The sequence below is a fragment of the Linepithema humile genome, chromosome 1, assembly GCF_040581485.1.
Source record: "Linepithema humile isolate Giens D197 chromosome 1, Lhum_UNIL_v1.0, whole genome shotgun sequence".
NCBI classification, from domain to species: domain Eukaryota; kingdom Metazoa; phylum Arthropoda; class Insecta; order Hymenoptera; family Formicidae; genus Linepithema; species Linepithema humile.
Window position 1 is genome coordinate 24,358,036 of NC_090128.1, and position 17,472 is coordinate 24,375,507.

At 30.4% G+C, this 17,472-nt stretch overlaps 4 protein-coding genes and 1 long non-coding RNA gene across 8 annotated transcripts in view; 3 read left to right on the forward strand and 2 right to left on the reverse strand.

Annotated features, from left to right (window-relative positions):
• The window catches only part of LOC136997248 (myosin-binding protein H-like), a 24,330-nt gene extending 20,943 nt beyond the window's left edge, over positions 1-3,387 (forward strand). The window contains exon 4 of the mRNA XM_067347770.1: positions 3,264-3,387. Coding sequence (XP_067203871.1) covers positions 3,264-3,386 — 123 coding nt within the window. The 3' untranslated portion in view covers position 3,387. The remainder of the gene's footprint in view (positions 1-3,263) is intronic.
• The window catches only part of LOC136997176 (uncharacterized), a 15,402-nt gene extending 7,228 nt beyond the window's left edge, over positions 1-8,174 (reverse strand). Inside the window, exon 1 of the mRNA XM_067347624.1 lies at positions 8,157-8,174. The gene's annotated coding sequence lies outside the window, so the exon portion shown is untranslated. The remainder of the gene's footprint in view (positions 1-8,156) is intronic.
• Positions 8,175-9,573: 1,399 nt separating this feature from the next.
• LOC136997175 (kinesin-related protein 8-like) lies at positions 9,574-11,391 on the forward strand. Of its 2 annotated transcripts, XM_067347622.1 has the most exons (6): positions 9,584-9,809; positions 9,987-10,113; positions 10,235-10,450; positions 10,619-10,820; positions 10,892-11,046; positions 11,120-11,391. In XM_067347622.1, exons 1-6 carry the CDS (start codon positions 9,798-9,800, stop codon positions 11,311-11,313), a joined length of 906 nt encoding a protein of 301 aa, XP_067203723.1. In that variant the 5' UTR covers positions 9,584-9,797; the 3' UTR covers positions 11,314-11,391. The 2 variants fall into 2 exon arrangements, with proteins under 2 accessions (XP_067203724.1, XP_067203723.1); XM_067347623.1 differs by lacking the exon at positions 9,987-10,113 and having other exon boundaries at positions 9,574-9,809.
• LOC136997177 (uncharacterized) lies at positions 10,826-11,521 on the reverse strand. The gene is made up of 2 exons (XR_010887988.1): positions 11,383-11,521; positions 10,826-11,029 (listed from the first exon to the last, which is right to left on the reverse strand). It is a non-coding gene; the product is annotated as an uncharacterized lncRNA (long non-coding RNA).
• Positions 11,522-12,019: 498 nt separating this feature from the next.
• Positions 12,020-16,648, forward strand: LOC136997174 (THAP domain-containing protein 1-like). Of its 3 annotated transcripts, none has more exons than XM_067347619.1 (6): positions 12,021-12,225; positions 12,350-12,552; positions 12,628-12,735; positions 12,819-12,926; positions 13,094-13,571; positions 14,542-16,648. In XM_067347619.1, exons 1-6 carry the CDS (start codon positions 12,146-12,148, stop codon positions 14,615-14,617), a joined length of 1,053 nt encoding a protein of 350 aa, XP_067203720.1. In that variant the 5' UTR covers positions 12,021-12,145; the 3' UTR covers positions 14,618-16,648. The 3 variants fall into 3 exon arrangements, with proteins under 3 accessions (XP_067203722.1, XP_067203720.1, XP_067203721.1); XM_067347620.1 differs by having other exon boundaries at positions 13,094-13,520; XM_067347621.1 differs by lacking the exon at positions 12,628-12,735 and having other exon boundaries at positions 12,020-12,225.
• Positions 16,649-17,472: the final 824 nt, after the last annotated feature.

The window sequence follows — 17,472 nt, forward strand, 5'->3', positions numbered from 1 at the left end:
CTCAAAAGGAGCTGGCATTATAACTTGAAGTTACTCACCAATGCATATCTTTGCGCCTACGTCAACTCGGAAAAATTTATAAAGAGGGTAGATGGATTCCACCTCAGCTCGAAAACCAAAGAGCGGAAATTTGACACAGCTATGTCTTTGCTGACTCAGTTATAAAGAAAGGATGATTTTTTGCATAAAATCATCACGGGTGATGAAAAATAGATATTGTATGATAACCCTAAACGCAGAAAATTGGGGGTAAATCCCGGTCAACCGTCGACATCGACCCCAAAGCCCAATATTCATGCCAAAAACATTTTGCTGTGTATCTGATGGAATATAAAGGGTGTGGCATACTATGAGTTGCTGGATCCTGACCAGACTATTACTGCAGAGTATTACCCACAGCAACTTATCCGTTTGAGCAACGCATTGGAGCAAAAGAGACCGTATATTGGCTATGGAATTAGGCAAGTGATTTTGCAGCACGACAACGCTCGACCACATGCCACAAAGGGGACGAAGGATGTTATCTATACATTGGGCTGGAAAATTCTCCCTCATGCAGCTTATTCGCCAGATCTAGCCCCGTCCAATTATCATCTATTTGGGTCGTTCCAACATCACCTGGCTAATACGCATTTTAAAACAGTCGAAGATGTCCGAAAAAGCCTTGATGACTTTATCGTGGAAAAAACAGCCAAGTTTTTTCTGCGAAGGCATTCGTCAGCTGCCCGATAGATGGAACAAAGTCATTGAAAATAATGGAAATTATTTCGAACATTAAACTTGTACTTGACTTTTTGTGAATAAACTTTGAATTTCATGATAGAAGGCACCGAATTAACTTGCACTTAATAATAAATATAATAAGTATAATAAAGTTTTAAGTATAATATAATAAATATAAGTATAATGTACGTGAGTATCGTATGTATAATAAACATTTATTTTTTATTAAAATATATCTATTAATTTTATTTCCCTATTAATAAATGTGTTTGTAAGTTTATGCCATGAATGTATGAATACATGGATGGAACGATAAGTGATCTTATGAAGGATTCGCACTGCGTCCGATGTCCGACATACGAGAGCTTGTTTTCCAGACGATAAAATATTTCTAGCTAGAATTTCTAGAAAACAAGCTCTATTATTGGATATCGGACGTCGTACTTTGGACATCGGACATCATCTGTTTCATTTTTATTCATTGCAGGTGGATCGGGTATATCGAAAAATGTTGGTATGGCGTTTGGTTTTAATTTTCGCCAATTATCTGCTCGACCAGTCGCAAACTGTGATTCTTCAAAATGTTTCTGAAATAAAAAAACTGCTTATAAGATAAATGTCCTTATTGATTACAGTTATTCATATTTATGTAATTTCAAACGGTGACAAATCTAAACTACACTTAAAAAAAACGATCCATGATTCTAAACAAACAGAAAAAGTTACGTAAATTGGAAATATAAGAGAATAAACTTACTTCACAGAGGCGCGATGATTTGATTGGTGTCCAAGACTTTCTGCGAAGATTACGTATCCATTGCTGTCGACAAACATCATCCGCAGGAAATGCAAATACTCGAACACCTTTTTCTGTTCTATTGGTACAATTGACCGCAACCACGGTGTAGGAATATAAGGTGGTTTCACGGCAACAAATTTTTGTGATTTTCCTGTCATTGTTCCACATTGAACCGCTAGGTGGCTACGTGTTGAGGGACTTGAAATATATATATGTATATATATACGTATATAGAAATTTTATTAAAATTTTATTATCCTGCGGAACTTAATTATAAATATTCATTTTCTTAAAAAAACTTAATTTTCTATAAAGACTGGAATACATTATTAATTATTTTTTCTGTAAATTTAACTAAGAATAATTTGTTATAAAAAAATAAAAAAATATTTTGTCAGTAATATATATTTTTATACACAATGTTAAAAGTTTTATTTTAAAAAATTTGTATTATTTAGGATTATAATTATATATAGATGTGCTTTAGAGATTCATCATCTATCCTTTTCTATCCACATCTATCCACATCTTCTATCCTTTTTTACTTGGGATCTTGCACCAACGCGACATCTTGTGTGACATGCCTTAACTATGACATCTTGATCACAGATTTTTTGATAGAATACAATGGTCGTGAAACTACCTTATATTTTTACACCGTGATCGCAACGCAGCAAGGCATTTTGTATCTTTTTTTTGTTCACAGTTGGATAATCAAAATACACGTAAACACAGAGTTCGAGCAGCTTAGAAACCATAACCTAATCATCATAAACTTCTCAGCTCAGCGACAGAGGCGAAAGGGCAAGGAGTGGGGGAATGGAACAAAAATGGCGGAGACGTGAGTAAGGTACTATAAACGTGAGTATTCTACCGTCTGCTCTGGTCTCCGCCATTTCTGTTCCGTTCCCCCACTCCTTGCTCTCTCGTCTCTATCGCTGAGCTGACAAGTTTATGATGATTAGGTTATGGTTTCTAAGCTGCTCAAACTCTGTATTTGCGTGTATCCGACTGTGAACAAAAAAAAAGATAAATGCCTTGCTGCGTTGCGGTCAATTGTACCAATAAAACAGAAAAAGGTGTTCGAGTATTTGCATTTCCTGTGGATGATATTCGTCGACAGCAATGGATACGTAATCTCCGCAGAGAGTCTTGGACACCAACCAAATATTCGCGCCTCTGTGAAGTAAGTTTATTCTCTTAAATTTCCAATTTACGTAGCTTTTTCTGTTTGTTTAGGATCACGGATTGTTTTTTTAAGTGTAGTTTAGATTTGTCACCGTTTGAAATTACATAAATATGAATAACTGTAATCAATAAAGACATTTATCTTATAAGCAATTTTTTTATTTCAGAAACATTTTGAAGAATCACAGTTTGAGATTGATCGAGCAGATAATTGGCGAAAATTAAAATCAAACGCTATACCAACACTTTTCGATATACCTGATCCACCTGCAATGAATAAAAATGAAACAGATGAACCAAATACAAATGCCACTGCTGAGAAAGACGTAAGTTTCTATGATACATTACAGTAAGATAAAAGAAATGACATGTATTAATTTGTTTGTTTATTTATTCATTTATTTATTATTATTATATTTATGGGCGTGACTAATACTCTTGTACACATCGTACAAGTGATTAAATATAAACATAAGATTAATGAAAAAATTTACGTCTTTCTCAGCAATGGCATTTGTATTTGGTTCAACTGTTTTATTTTTATTAATTGCAGGTGGATCAGGTATATCGAAAAGTGTTGGTATGGCGTTTGGTTTTAATTTTTGCCAATTATCTGCAGCCTCAAACTGTAATTCTTCAAAATGTTTCTGAAATAAAAAAACTGCTTATAAGATAAATGTCCTTATTGATTACAGTTATTCATATTTATGTCATTTCAAACGATGACAAATCTAAACTACACTTAAAAAAACGATCCATGATTCTAAACAAACAGAAAAAGTACGTAAATTAGAAATTTAAGAGAATAAACTTACTTCACAGAGGCACGATGATTTGGTTGGTGCCCAAGACTCTCTTTTTGTTCACATTCGGATAATCAAAATACACGTAAACACAGAGTTCGAGCAGCTTAGAAACCATAACCGAATTATCATAAACTTGTCAGCTCAGTGACAGAGGCGTGAGGACAAGGAGTGGGGGAACGGAACAGAAATGGCGGAAACCAGAGCAGACGGTAGAATACCTACATCTTTAGTGCTCTAACGTGAGCAGACGTGAGAATACCTCACTGATATGTATACATGGATAGCTGATGAGCGCTGCTATCGCGTCTGTAATTGAACGTCAGCCATCTTAGATGGAAATTTTCACGCAGACGCATTAACAGTGATGAACAGTGATTCTCGAGCAGTGAGTAGTGCAGTTGAATTGATTGTTTATATAAAAATAATATATATTGTTGTCGTCAAAATGAGGCGTTGTTGTTTTTGTAATGCTACGAAAAATAAAACAATAAACCATACATTTTACAAGTCTATATAATATATAATACAATTTTTTGAATTAATATTGTATGTTACAGATAGGTTATGTTTGCGTACATAATAAAATAAATGTTGCAATTATTTTATTAATCAATTTTAATGCACTTATGCATTTGTATATTTTTTTAAGCATCAGTTTTTATATGTATTATTTTTATAAATTTTATACTGACTTGAGTAACTTCAAATAAAATTGTATTATATATCATATTAAAATATTTACAATAAATTTATTAAAATTTTAATTTTAATTCAACAGAAATTTGAATAAAATTTTAGAAATAAAACAAATAAGTGAAATAATTATGGCATTTAATTAATAATAAGTATAATACAAGATATATATATATATATATATATATATATATATATAAGACATTATATGTTTAAAGTTCCCACGTGAAATTTCTTTCTAATATGGATTTTCCGGAGACGGAATTTTTGTGCGAGAACAAAGACATTGGCTATCCATGTATACATATCAGTGAGATGTACATATATATATAAGTAAAATTTCAAGAAAAAATTCACTATAGAACGCCAACTATGGTTGTACTAAGGGCCACTTTTTCCAACGTTTGCATTGAACTATATACCATACTGGAACGAGCACAGGCTACCCCCTCCATTCGACAAAACGGTCAGACAAGGCAGTGACTCGGTACCGGATTTCTCTTTCTATCTCGTCTACTCTCGACTAATAGCGTTTTCGATTATACAGGATTTGAACGACCCAGGGTTGATCAATCACTATTTTACTATAAATGCAAGTCTTTCATTGGTGGAGAGGTTGCAATGACGTCATTAACCAACCCTGGGTCGTTCAAATCCTGTATAATCGAAAACGCTATAATAGTAGCTGTGAACACGTTACCAAAACTGTTGGTTAAATAGAGAGATCCGGGTCCGAACAGCTATCTCCATCTGACCGGTCGAGAGCAAAGGCGTGCTCGTTCCAGTATGGTATATAGTTCAATGAACGTCTGTTAAGAGGATGCTGAAGTGACGGGCAAACTCCGACGCGAAAGCGCCATCATTTCGATGGTACTAAAAATGAAATGACATTATCGGCGCAGCCTACGGACCTATGCCGCGTAGGTCCGTGTGTACGCATTTGTTTGTAGTGGTGATTCACTACACTGACGTGTGGTCTGTGTACGTGTGTCATCGGAAGTTTGTAAACAAACGATGCTTGCGCTTGTTTCCTCGACTGAAATTTCGTCGCAAGGCTGCAATATAATGTCCGAGAAAACATAAGCGTATACAAGGTGTCAAATAAATACAAACTAAATATGACAAAATAATAAATGAAAAATATACATATAATACTATATATATCATTGAAGAAAAATATCATATACTTTTCTTACTTTTATCCTTATGTAGTAAATACTAAATAACTAATTAATCAATTAATTAATATATACATATACACATATATTCAATAAATAGTTATCTTTATTTTGTATTTTATATGATAATGACTGAAATAATGTAAGTATATATCATTTCAGTTATATAAAATACAAAATAAAGATAACTATATTCAATATGTATATGTATGTATTCAATAATTAATTAACTTATTTATTTATTTTGTATTTATTACATAAGAATAAAAATAGAAAAAGCATATAACATATTTTTCCAATTAGATATATAGTATTATACATACATTTTTCAAATAAAATATTTTATCATATCTAACTTATATCTATTAGACACCTTGTATAAGTCTATTTTGTCTCGTATGTACATCATTCAGCCATACGATAGAATTTCAATTGTGAGAAAAAAGGTTAAATGACCTTATAAATTATCTGATAAAATATAAACAAACCACACGTGCAGTAAATTGCTAACTAAAATAAATACGTATTTCTTCAAATCTGTCAGCTGACGTTAGATCGCCTATGACAATATTTCTTAAAATCTGCCAGTTCACGAATAAATCGTCTTTAGCTCTCTTTTTTCTAAACTGTCAGCTGACGTTAGATCGCCTATGACTATATTTATTAAAAATTGTCAGTTCACGATAGATCGCCTCTGACAATATTTCTTACAATTTGCCAATTCACGAATAAATCGTCTTTAGCTCTCTTTTTTCTAAACTGTCAGCTGACGTTAGATCGTCTGTGACAATATTTATTTAAAATTGTCAGCTCACGATAAATCGCCTCTGACAATATTTCTTACAATTTGCCAGTTCACGAATAAATCGTCTTTAGCTCTCTTTTTTCTAAACTGTCAGCTGACGTTAGATCGCCTCTGACTATATTTATTAAAAATTGTCAGCTTACAATAGATCGCCTCTGACAATATTTCTTACAATTTGCCAGTTCACGAATAAATCGTCTTTAGCTCTCTTTTTTCTAAACTGTCAGCTGACGTTAGATCGTCTGTGACAATATTTATTTAAAATTGTCAGCTCACAATAGATTGCCTTTGACAATATTTCTTACAATTTGCCAGTTCACGAATAAATCGTCTTTAGCTCTCTTTTTTCTAAACTGTCAGCTGACGTTAGATCGCCTCTGACTATATTTATTAAAAATTGTCAGCTCACAATAGATCGCCTCTGACAATATTTCTTACAATTTGCCAGTTCACGAATAAATCGCCTTTATCTCTCTTTCTTCTAAACTGTCAGCTGACGTTAGATCGCCTCTGACTATATTTATTAAAAATTGTCAGCTCACGAAAGATCGCCTCTGGCTTGTCTTATTCTATATTGCCAGTCCACGACAAAGCCGCCTCTGGCTTGAAGACAAGAATAAGAATTTTCTTCTAATGCCAGTCCACGAGAAAACCGTCTTTGGCTTGTCTTATTCTATATTGCCAGTCCACGAGGAAACCGCCTCTGGCTTGAAGACAAGAATAAGAGTTTTCTAATGCCAGTCCACGAGAAAACCGCCTCTGGCTTGTCTTATTCTATATTGCCAGTCCACGAGGAAACCGCCTCTGGCTTGTCTTATTCTTTATTGTAAGATACTTTTATTACGTCATATGCTTTATGTATATATATATAATGTATATTATATGCTCCACATTATCTATATTTATATCAAAATATCTTTCTAAGAAATTGACATCATTTTGTATACTCTTTTTACAATAAATGTATATGATATATGCCATATTTTTTATTTCTAAAGCATGAAATATAAAGATATTTTTATTTTTTTGTGTCTATCATTTGTAAAAAAATCTTGATAAAAGAAACAACATTAATTTTGCGACTTGCAATAATCTGTTTCATTATATGCTTCTTTTAAATACTTACAATTAGCCTTATTTTATGTGATTAACTTGATATTTAAAATACGTATCAAAATCGAAAATGTATTTTTATTACAGTAGAAAAGAAACATTCTTGTCTTACAACAGAGAGAAATGGCAAAATATAATATTGTCTAAAGTACAGTCCAATAAAAACGGTTAAAATTGAACATTTTATAAAACCACTGTGATTCATGAAAAATCAGAATTATTATTTCAAAAATATAGACATATTTCGACTGTGTGTTTTAAACTGCACTACACATTCAAAATTCACAGAATAAATTTATTTCTGCAAAGTTGTGTATAATGTCAGTGGAAAAGTGATTTATTTGTTATTACATATACATGATATTTTACCATTCCTCTCTGGTGTAAGACTACAATGTTTTTTTCTACTGAACTAGAAATTAATTTTATATTTTGATGTGTATTTTAGATACCAAGGTAAACGCATAAAATAAGGCTAGTTGTAAGTATATAAAAGAAGTATATATTGAAACAGATAATTGCAAGTCACAAAATTAATGTTTTTTTTATCAAGATTTTTTTACAAATGATACATACAAGAAACTAAAAATACCTTTATATTTCATGCTTTATAAATAAGTTATATGACATATACATTTATTATAAAAATATATACAATATACAAAATGATATTAACTTTTTACATAGATACTTTGATGTAAATATACATAATATGGAGCACATAATATACATAATATATACACATAAAGCACATAAATAAAAGTATTTTACAGAAATTAGAATATGAATGTATGTAACTAAATAATATAAATGTTTGCAAGAATATTGCAAAATTTATGTATAATACATACACTTTTTTATCCTTCAGAGTGTTTTCAACCCATTTTTTTCAGCCGGGTTTTGTAGCACATAACACACACTCACACGCACAACTAACACACACATAACTAACCTAAAAGATTCTGTATATGACAGATAGCACTGAGAACTGTATAGCGCCTCTATCCCAAAATCTCGGAATTAATCTATAGCTCTTTTTTACCTTATTCTTTCTATATTGCACACATGCTTTACATAAATCTGGAAAAGGGTGGCGTTTTGAAAATAAGTCTCTAAGCTCTATTTTTTTGGTTTTCCATTATTGTTTCATACGCTCTTCTTCGGCACATGGTCTTGTTTTGCAGATTGAAGCAGTATAATTTTGATATAAAAGATATAATTCTTTGAGGTGACATTGTCGGTAAATTTTCAAAAATTTTTTTTATTTTTTGGTTTAAATTTGACCAACTGCCGAAAGATTAGCATATGTACTTTATTTACACCAAAGGATTTGTAATTCTATTAAACCAATAAAAAACGCCACCCTTTTTAGAAAATTGAAGTTTCGGTCGGTAACAATATGACTTCAGCATCCTCTTAACTCTAACCGACTGGTAACTTTTCAGAATAGCCAACTTAAAACTCGAAACTTGTGTATGTTGTCAATCCTAAAATCTTAGTATATTGTGTAAGGTTCTGGACAAAGGCACTAGGGAACTTTTCAAATTTTTCCCGGTGCGAGTGTTCTTTCGGTATATTTTTCACTTGTGGCGAAGAGATCCTTCGCCACGTCGACGGTCCTTCACGACAGCGTGTTTCCGGTCTCGCGTGCGCGAGCGACTCCGAATTGATCCGGCCGAAATAAATCGTCTGTACTCTTGTACTTTAGAAATCACTTTATTTATAGAAGGAAATACGTAATATTGCTGGCTCCGAATTACAACTTCGCTTTCGGTAGCCAACCCGACTCGACTCGCTCCGAATTAATGTTAAACGACTAGTCCGTGGTTTTCTCGACTCGACTCTTCGACGACTACTTAATGAGTGATTCGCATGGTCTCGCACGGAAACTATTCCGTTTGTACGCAGGTTCTCGATCCTTCGAGCATGTTCTATTAAGGGGTGGATTTCCGCCAAGGACCCGCTAAATCCGGTCGATTGTTCCTTTTCGATAATCGATTGCGCTCGAGGCGCCAAGCGTCTGCTGAGCTGCCAGAAGGTGGCGCTCTCCCGCGTTCGATTCTGGAAGTTATCTTACAATTGATAAAAGAAGTATAGAAATTGACTGTAAAAAAGATTTTGCAATACTAACACTATATTATTATATTATATATAATATTTAGCTTATAAGAGAAATTTTCTCCTTCAATTACAATATTTTATTCTTTATGTTGGCAATTCTGTAACCGTCGGTTAGGGTGCATCCCGACGAAGGAAGAAATAGCGGAACGGAACAGTAGCGGAAAAGAAACTAGATGGAAAGTAGCCAATCAGAATGATTCCGTTTCAATTCCGTTCCGCTTTTTAACCACTGGGTTCCCCATGGCACGGAACTGTTACGGAACGGAAAAATTTCTAACCTATCGACATGAAAAATTCGCGAAGTGTCCGTTTGTTTATTCGTTTTGCAACGTACGTGCATTTTGGAAGCTGTTGGAAGGAAATAAAAAGCAATGTCGTCATCGGTACGTTATTATTGTATAAAAATAAAATATATATATTAAAACACTATGTATGTTTTCACATAAATTCAATTATTTAACATGAAACTCATAAAATAGATTAGGTTAAGTTGTTCTTATAATATATAATAGAAATTTAAAAAACAGATACAATTGTATGTAATATATTTTATTGATTAGGAGAAATTCAAATGTGGATATTGTGGCTGGATTATTTGGCGTGATAAAAGTGGACAGATTTCACATGGTTGCTTTGGAAAGTGTAAAGAATTATTAATGGATAAGGATAAAAATCTTTTTAGAAATGGTACGTATATTTGTGTCTACAAAAGAGGCAATATATTCAACAAACTATTATTTATTTTTTAAGAACTGTCATTCATTTAATTAATTAAGAACTGTCATTAATTTAATTAATTGGCATGTAGAGAATGAGACTGGTGGAAATAGCACTATTGAAGAAAGTACCTACGAGAAAGAAAATATTGATGAAAATCTTGAGGAACACATTGATATCGATAAACTAGATGAAGATTTAATAAGTGCAGTAAAAGAAAGATTATATGATTTTCGCATACCGGTGAAAGAGCGAGGAAGGAAACAAAAAGACAGCTTATGGCAAGAAGTCAGCGTACGTTTGAAAGGTAGTATTTATATTTATTTATTTATATATTTATTTATATTTATTTACTTATATATATATTTATTTGCAAGGTTTTCTGTATATAAGCAAACACACACGCACACATATGTATATATAAAACAAGTATTACACATTTAAATATATTTTTTAATTACATTATGTGTTGTAGGTTTATATACCGCTACTGAAGCGGAAAAACGATGGACCTATTTAAAAGATTGTTATAGGAAAGCAAGAAATATATTTAAAAAAAAACAAAGTATTGTGCAAAAAAGTGGTGCGGCTGGTATATCAAAAAAATATGAAATGAAACCGTCCTTTCGTCACTACAATGTAATGAATTTTTTAAATGATATGTTGGAATATCGACAGTAAGTTCAAGAATAGTGGTAGTTTTATTGATAATAATTATATAGTAATAACATCCTAACATTTATTTCAGAACCGTAACGTCTTTAAGATCAATGTGTGAAGAGCAAGCTTCAAGTTGCAACAGCATTCCTTTCACATCAACAAGCAGCGTGGATGATGTTCTGACTCCTATCACTGATGATAATACTTCCACATCACTGTCTCCAGTCTTACCGAAATCACGAAGTATGAATGTTTATTATACGCAACTTACATTAGCGAATGAATAATAATTAATTTATATATTTTTTTGTTGCAGAAAAAAAGAGGATTGATTTAGACGAATATGAAGAAGCTCTTATTCATTCTTTGACACAAAATGCAGAACCTAATCCTATAGATGGATTCGTGTCACGTTTGGCAGAAGGTCTACATAGACTGTCTTATAAATTACGGTCTAAATTAGAAATAGAATTCTTATCAAGAATTATTATCAATTCTTATCTTAAATAATTGAATTTATGTGAAAACATACATAGTGTTTTAATATATATATTTTATTTTTATACAATAATAACGTACCGATGACGACATTGCTTTTTATTTCCTTCCAACAGCTTCCAAAATGCACGTACGTTGCAAAACGAATAAACAAACAGACACTTCGCGAATTTTTCATGTCGATAGGTTAGAAATTTTTCCGTTCCGTAACAGTTCCGTGCCATGGGGAACCCAGTGGTTAAAAAGCGGAACGGAATTGAAACGGAATCATTCTGATTGGCTACTTTCCATCTAGTTTCTTTTCCGCTACTGTTCCGTTCCGCTATTTCTTCCTTCGTCGGGATGCACCCTTATAGCGTTTTCGATTATACAGGATTTGAACGACCCAGGGTTGGTTAATGACGTCATTGCAACCTCTCCACCAATGAAAGACTTGCATTTATAGTAAAATAGTGATTGATCAACCCTGGGTCGTTCAAATCCTGTATAATCGAAAACGCTATTAAAGTTAACCGACGTCGGAAAAAGTGGCCCTAAAGCCTTGTGTCCACAATACTAGAACTCGGTCCGAAATCTCGGACTGAGGGAAAGTTACTAGAACTCGGATCATGTCACAGACTTCTATATATTACTAGACTGCTAACTTCCCAAATTTCGCTTATGTGCTATGGCCCCAAAAAGCATGTGTTAAAGTGTCTCATTGTGCACATGCGCAGAAACAAAAAGATATATATAGTCAATATATTCTCCATAATACGGTTCTTCTAACCTATAATTTTAATCTTTTTACATGAGAAAAGTGATCCGCGATACGTGATAAAAACGTCATAAAAAGAAGTCAACAATGCCATTTAAATGTGCTGTTTTAAATTGCAAAAGCACAGCAGCATACAGAAAGAAAAATGACAAAATCTCTTTCTTTAAGTAAGTATTATTTAATAAAAATATGTGGTAGAATTATATTGTCGTGACACTGCTGTTTTTTGATCATTAAAAGAAATTCTAAATATATTTAGTATCAATGTTAATAAATTGTTAAATAATTTAGATTTCCTATAAGTATACCTTATTTATTGGAACAATGGATAATAGCAATTAATAGAACAAATTGGATACCAACATCATCAAGCCGTATTTGCCAATTTCATTTTACTGATAGTGATTTTGCAAATACATCAAAAGTGAGAAGATTAAAAGCAGATATTATACCCACTCAAAATTTATATGATCAAAGTTCTGATAAAGATTCAAGTAAGTATATCAACAATTGCACATATAAAAATCAGAAAATTATTTAATATATGAATTTTATTTTGATTTATTTAGATTCAAATAAATGTAATAGCGAGAATCTGGATGTCCAAACTTTAAGTGAAACAGATATTACTGCACAATATGATACTGCTGATACAACATACAATACGATACAGCTAGGTACGAAAATAATAAATTATAATATATATTATATAAAAATCAGAAAATTATTTAATATATGAATTTTATTTTGATTTATTTAGATTCAAATGAATGTAATAGCGAGAATCTGGATGTCCAAACTTTAAGTGAAACAGATATTACTGCACAATATGATACTGCTGATACAACATACAATACAATACAGCTAGGTACGAAAATAATAAATTATAATATATATTATATGAAAATCAGAAAATTATTTAATTACATGATTTCTTACGTAGCGTATATAATTAGATTTCATGATTTTATTATTATGGATTTTATTACTATATATCTTATTAATTTTTGTAATATAAATTATGTCTTATTTTAGGCTTAACAGAATCTCAAAAACGTGAATCTACAAATATATTACAAAAGACAAACATAAAATGTCGTAAACTGGAAGATGAAAATAAAAAACTGAAAGCAATGATCAGTTCCTTAACACAAGATTATGAAAAACAATTAAACAATCAAGCAGATATGTTTAAAACTTTTATAGAAAAAGAAAAAAAAAATTGGAAAGAAAAGCTTGTTTTCGAAAAAAATAAAATAAAATTATTAAATAGAAAAACAAATAGAAAAGAAATACAAATTGATAACTTGATACATAAATTAAAAGATTCAAAAACAATTAATGATGAAACGTATGATATGTTAAGTTCTGATTTGGGTAAAGTATCTTCTGAAATATTTAAAAATGATCATAAAAATAAAAATAAACAAAAAGGACGACGTTATTCCGAAGATATTAAAAGGTTTGCATTGACCTTACATTATCATTCTCCAAAAGCTTACGGGTATTGTAGGTCAGCATGTGTGTTTTCTTCTATTTCTTTTTTAAAATTCTTTTATGCATTAAGAAGTATACATAAATATAAATTAATTAATTATGTATATGCACACACACATATATATATATATATACAAATATATATGTATATAAATTAATAGTAGAAAAATATTGGGCTTGTTTGTTTTAGCTGCACTGGGGCAGCTCTGGGTCTGCTCTAAACAAGATAATACAGGACAAACTATTTATCTGTCCTGTATTATCCTGTGTAGAGCAGAACCAGAGCAGCCCCAGTGTAGCTAAAACGAACAAGCCCATTAACTAAGTATACTTATTAATGTATGACCTGATTTATTACTGTATATATTTGCATGTTTTATGTTTGAACATTTATTTATTATTATTAACTTTAACAAAAAAATCATAGGTAACACATGTTCATTTTATATACCAATGTTTAGGGAATGTATATGAAATGATTATGTCCTACCTAGGATATGTTGGACTTATAATTGAATAAATATAATGTATTGCATGACTATTAATAGAACATGTGCTTATAAAGCTGTTCAATTATAACTGCTTATATCCCAGCAAACGAGAATGGATTAAAAGTAAAAAATTTTAACCAAGAAAAGGAATTCAGAAAGATTGAAAATTTTTACTTTTAATCTATTCTCGTTTGCTGGGATGTTTATATAAACTATAATATATCCTTTTCCTTTTAAAATATTTATTAGTAATTTATTAATACTTCAGCAACAATTTGTCACTTATTAATTATATCTCTGTGCCCTATTACTAAATTTGTCTGTCTGCAAAATCTGTTTTTTTCTTACATTACTTGCAATGTGCAATGCTATTTTTGTTATACATTATTTACGACTTTATCTATTATTATACTTATCATCAAATGTGCAAATATAAAAAATATATTTAATATTATTGTTATGAAAATAGTATTTCTCATAAAACTGATTTTTTAGAACAATTTTCAAATTGCCACATCCATCATCTATGCGAAATTGGATGTCCAATATAAATATAGGACCTGGATTTTAATTGAAAATATTACAAACTCTCAACGAATTAGATGAAAAAGAAAAGGATTGTTGCCTTATATTAGATGCAATGGCAATTAAGCAACAAATCACATGGAGTGGAGAGAAACACAAGTACATAGGATTTTGTGATTACGGTAATGCTGTATCTATAGAAAATGATGATGTAGAAGCAAGGGAAGCTTTAGTATTCTTATTAGTATCGTTAAAAGGAGCATGGAAATGGCCAATTGCATATTTTTTGGTAAATAAAACATCTTCGACAATGCTGTGTCAATTAATAAAAAATGCGTTAATTCTCTGTTGCAAATATAATTTACGTGTACACAGTTTAACATTCGATGGTGATACATGCAATTGTAGTGCAATAAATAAGCTTGGAGCAGAAATATTTGCTGAAGATTATAGACAAATTAAAAATTCATTTCCATGCCCTTCTAATGAAAATAAAAATGTAAAAATCATATTGGATCCATGCCATATGGTTAAATTAGCTAGAAATGCGTTAGCAGATTACAAAGAATTTAAAACTTATGAAGGTTCTATTAAATGGGATTATATTGTGAAGTTACATGCTTTACAAAAGCAATTAACTTTGAAATTAAAAAATCGTTTATCTTCACAATGTATAAATTGGAAACAAAATAAAATGAAAGTGAAGTATGCTGTACATGTTCTGAGTTTATCAGTTGCTAATGCTATAGAATTTTTAGAAGCTGAAGGCTTTCAAGATTTTCGAGATAGTTCTGCAACAGTCAAATTTTTGAGAACAATAGATCGCTTATTCGATATATTAAATTCTAGAAATCCTTTTGGAAAAGGTTTCAAGACACCCATTTTTTCGAAAAATATTGAATATTTAAGACATATTGTTAATGATACAACAAAGTATTTATTTTCTTTAAAAACATCTGATGGTCGATTACTACATCGCACTGCAAGAAAAACATTTATATATGGTTTGTCAATTGCTGCTCAGTCAATTTTGGATATTTCAACAGAAATTTTTAAAAATAATGAATCTTTTAAATATATTTTAAGTTATAAATTTTCACAAGATTATTTAGAAATATTATTTTCTAAGATTCGTGGGCGACACGGTTTTAATAACAATCCTACTTGCCAATAATTTACGTATGCAATGAAACAAATTTTATTACATACTGACATAAAAGCTTCAATAAATTCGAATTGTTTTGAATTTGATGCAGAATATGCCACATCTATATTTCCTTTAATGTGGAAGAAAAAGAAACAGGATAATATGTTTAATGATTTAGAATCTGAAAACGATGACGAATATAATAATGATTTTCATGAAATATCATTGAAAAAGCACGATACTGTTACTGATTATATAATTTATTATATTAGCGGTTACATTGTTAAAAAATTAAAGTATCTTAACTGCAAATCTTGTATTTTAAATTTAAGAAATATAGAATCTGAGCATAATTATGCTCATGAAGAAACATTTTCCACATTTTTAAATTTCTGCAATAATGGTGGATTCGTAAAACCTTCTGCATCAGTTTTTTCTATATGCAAGGAAACTGAAAAACAATTACATGTTATAACAGATCATTTCTGTGAAATAAATATAAAAGAAATAGATAAAAAAGTGATAAATAAAGTAAAAAATGTACTTGTTTTTAATAACAAAATATTTCCTAACTTACAATGCGAAGACATAAATTTACTGGAAATGCCTCATAAAATTCAATTAATAATAGCAGTGTGTAATAAATATATCACAATACGGCTGCATTCATATTCAAAATTTTATCAAGAAGAAATTTTAAAACCAATTCGAAAACGCCATCAGCTGACTAAACAAATCTTATTTTTAAGAGAATAATTAATAAAACAGTTAATATTAAAATAATATAATCCCAGATCAATAGAACTTTTTGTTTTTTATTTTGTATATTTGTTTCTGTATTTTTGTTTTTTATTTTTTTATTTTGTAATAATTTTATATTTTTATATGTAATTAATTAAAATAATATAAAAATAAAATATAAATGTAAAATGTGTGTATTTTTTATTTATCCTTAAAATATTTTATATACATATATCAATCATTTTATAATATCATTTAATAAAAATATTAAAAATAATATATTTTATATACAAAAACATTAAACATTAAAAATAATATTTCTTATATACAATTTTAGTGTTATACATTAGTATTTTTATATAAAATGTTTTGCATACTACACATTTTATAAAGCTTGATTCATTTAAATTAACTTAGCTTAATAATATTATTTAATAATATTATTATTTTTTTAATAGATTTCTGTTTTTTGGACGAGATATTAGTTAATTGTATTATGTATGTGTGTTTATATGTGAATGTGTAGCATGTAGGGACATACATCACAAAGCGCATGCGCAGAAAGGAATACTTTATGTATCGTTTCGTACATAAGAAATGAAGACGCCTTATACATAAGGAGTTAGCAGTCTAGTAATATATAGAAGTCTGTGGATCATGTACACACTAATAGCGTTTTCGATTATACAGGATTTGAACGACCCAGGGTTGGTTAATGACGTCATTGCAACCTCCCCACCAATGAAAGACTTGCATTTATAGTAAAATAGTGATTAATCAACCCTGGGTCGTTCAAATCCTGTATAATCGAAAACGCTATAAATTTGGATGCAAAACTCGAATAAGAAGCTCAAACAAAAAAATGCGTTGCGTCCCATTTTTCGGTACAAGTTATTGCGAGTTATTAGATTTTACTAGTTTCTTTTACTATCTGTCAAGACAAAATATAAGATACTTATAGTGATACGAGATACTGTGAACAATATAAATAATATTTTAGTAAGTAATTATAG

Excerpts from the sequence above, each read along its gene's own strand:
- LOC136997175 (XM_067347622.1), top strand. Across the intron at positions 10,821-10,891 it reads GATATGTTGGAATATCGACA|AACCGTAACGTCTTTAAGAT; the intron begins GTAAGTTCAAGA and ends CATTTATTTCAG. Across the intron at positions 11,047-11,119 it reads AGTCTTACCGAAATCACGAA|AAAAAAAGAGGATTGATTTA; the intron begins GTATGAATGTTT and ends TTTTTGTTGCAG.
- LOC136997174 (XM_067347619.1), top strand. The coding sequence starts at position 12,146 with ATGCCATTTAAATGTGCTGTTTTAAATTGCAAAAGCACAGCAGCATAC. Across the intron at positions 12,226-12,349 it reads GACAAAATCTCTTTCTTTAA|ATTTCCTATAAGTATACCTT; the intron begins GTAAGTATTATT and ends TAAATAATTTAG. Across the intron at positions 12,736-12,818 it reads ATACAATACGATACAGCTAG|ATTCAAATGAATGTAATAGC; the intron begins GTACGAAAATAA and ends TGATTTATTTAG.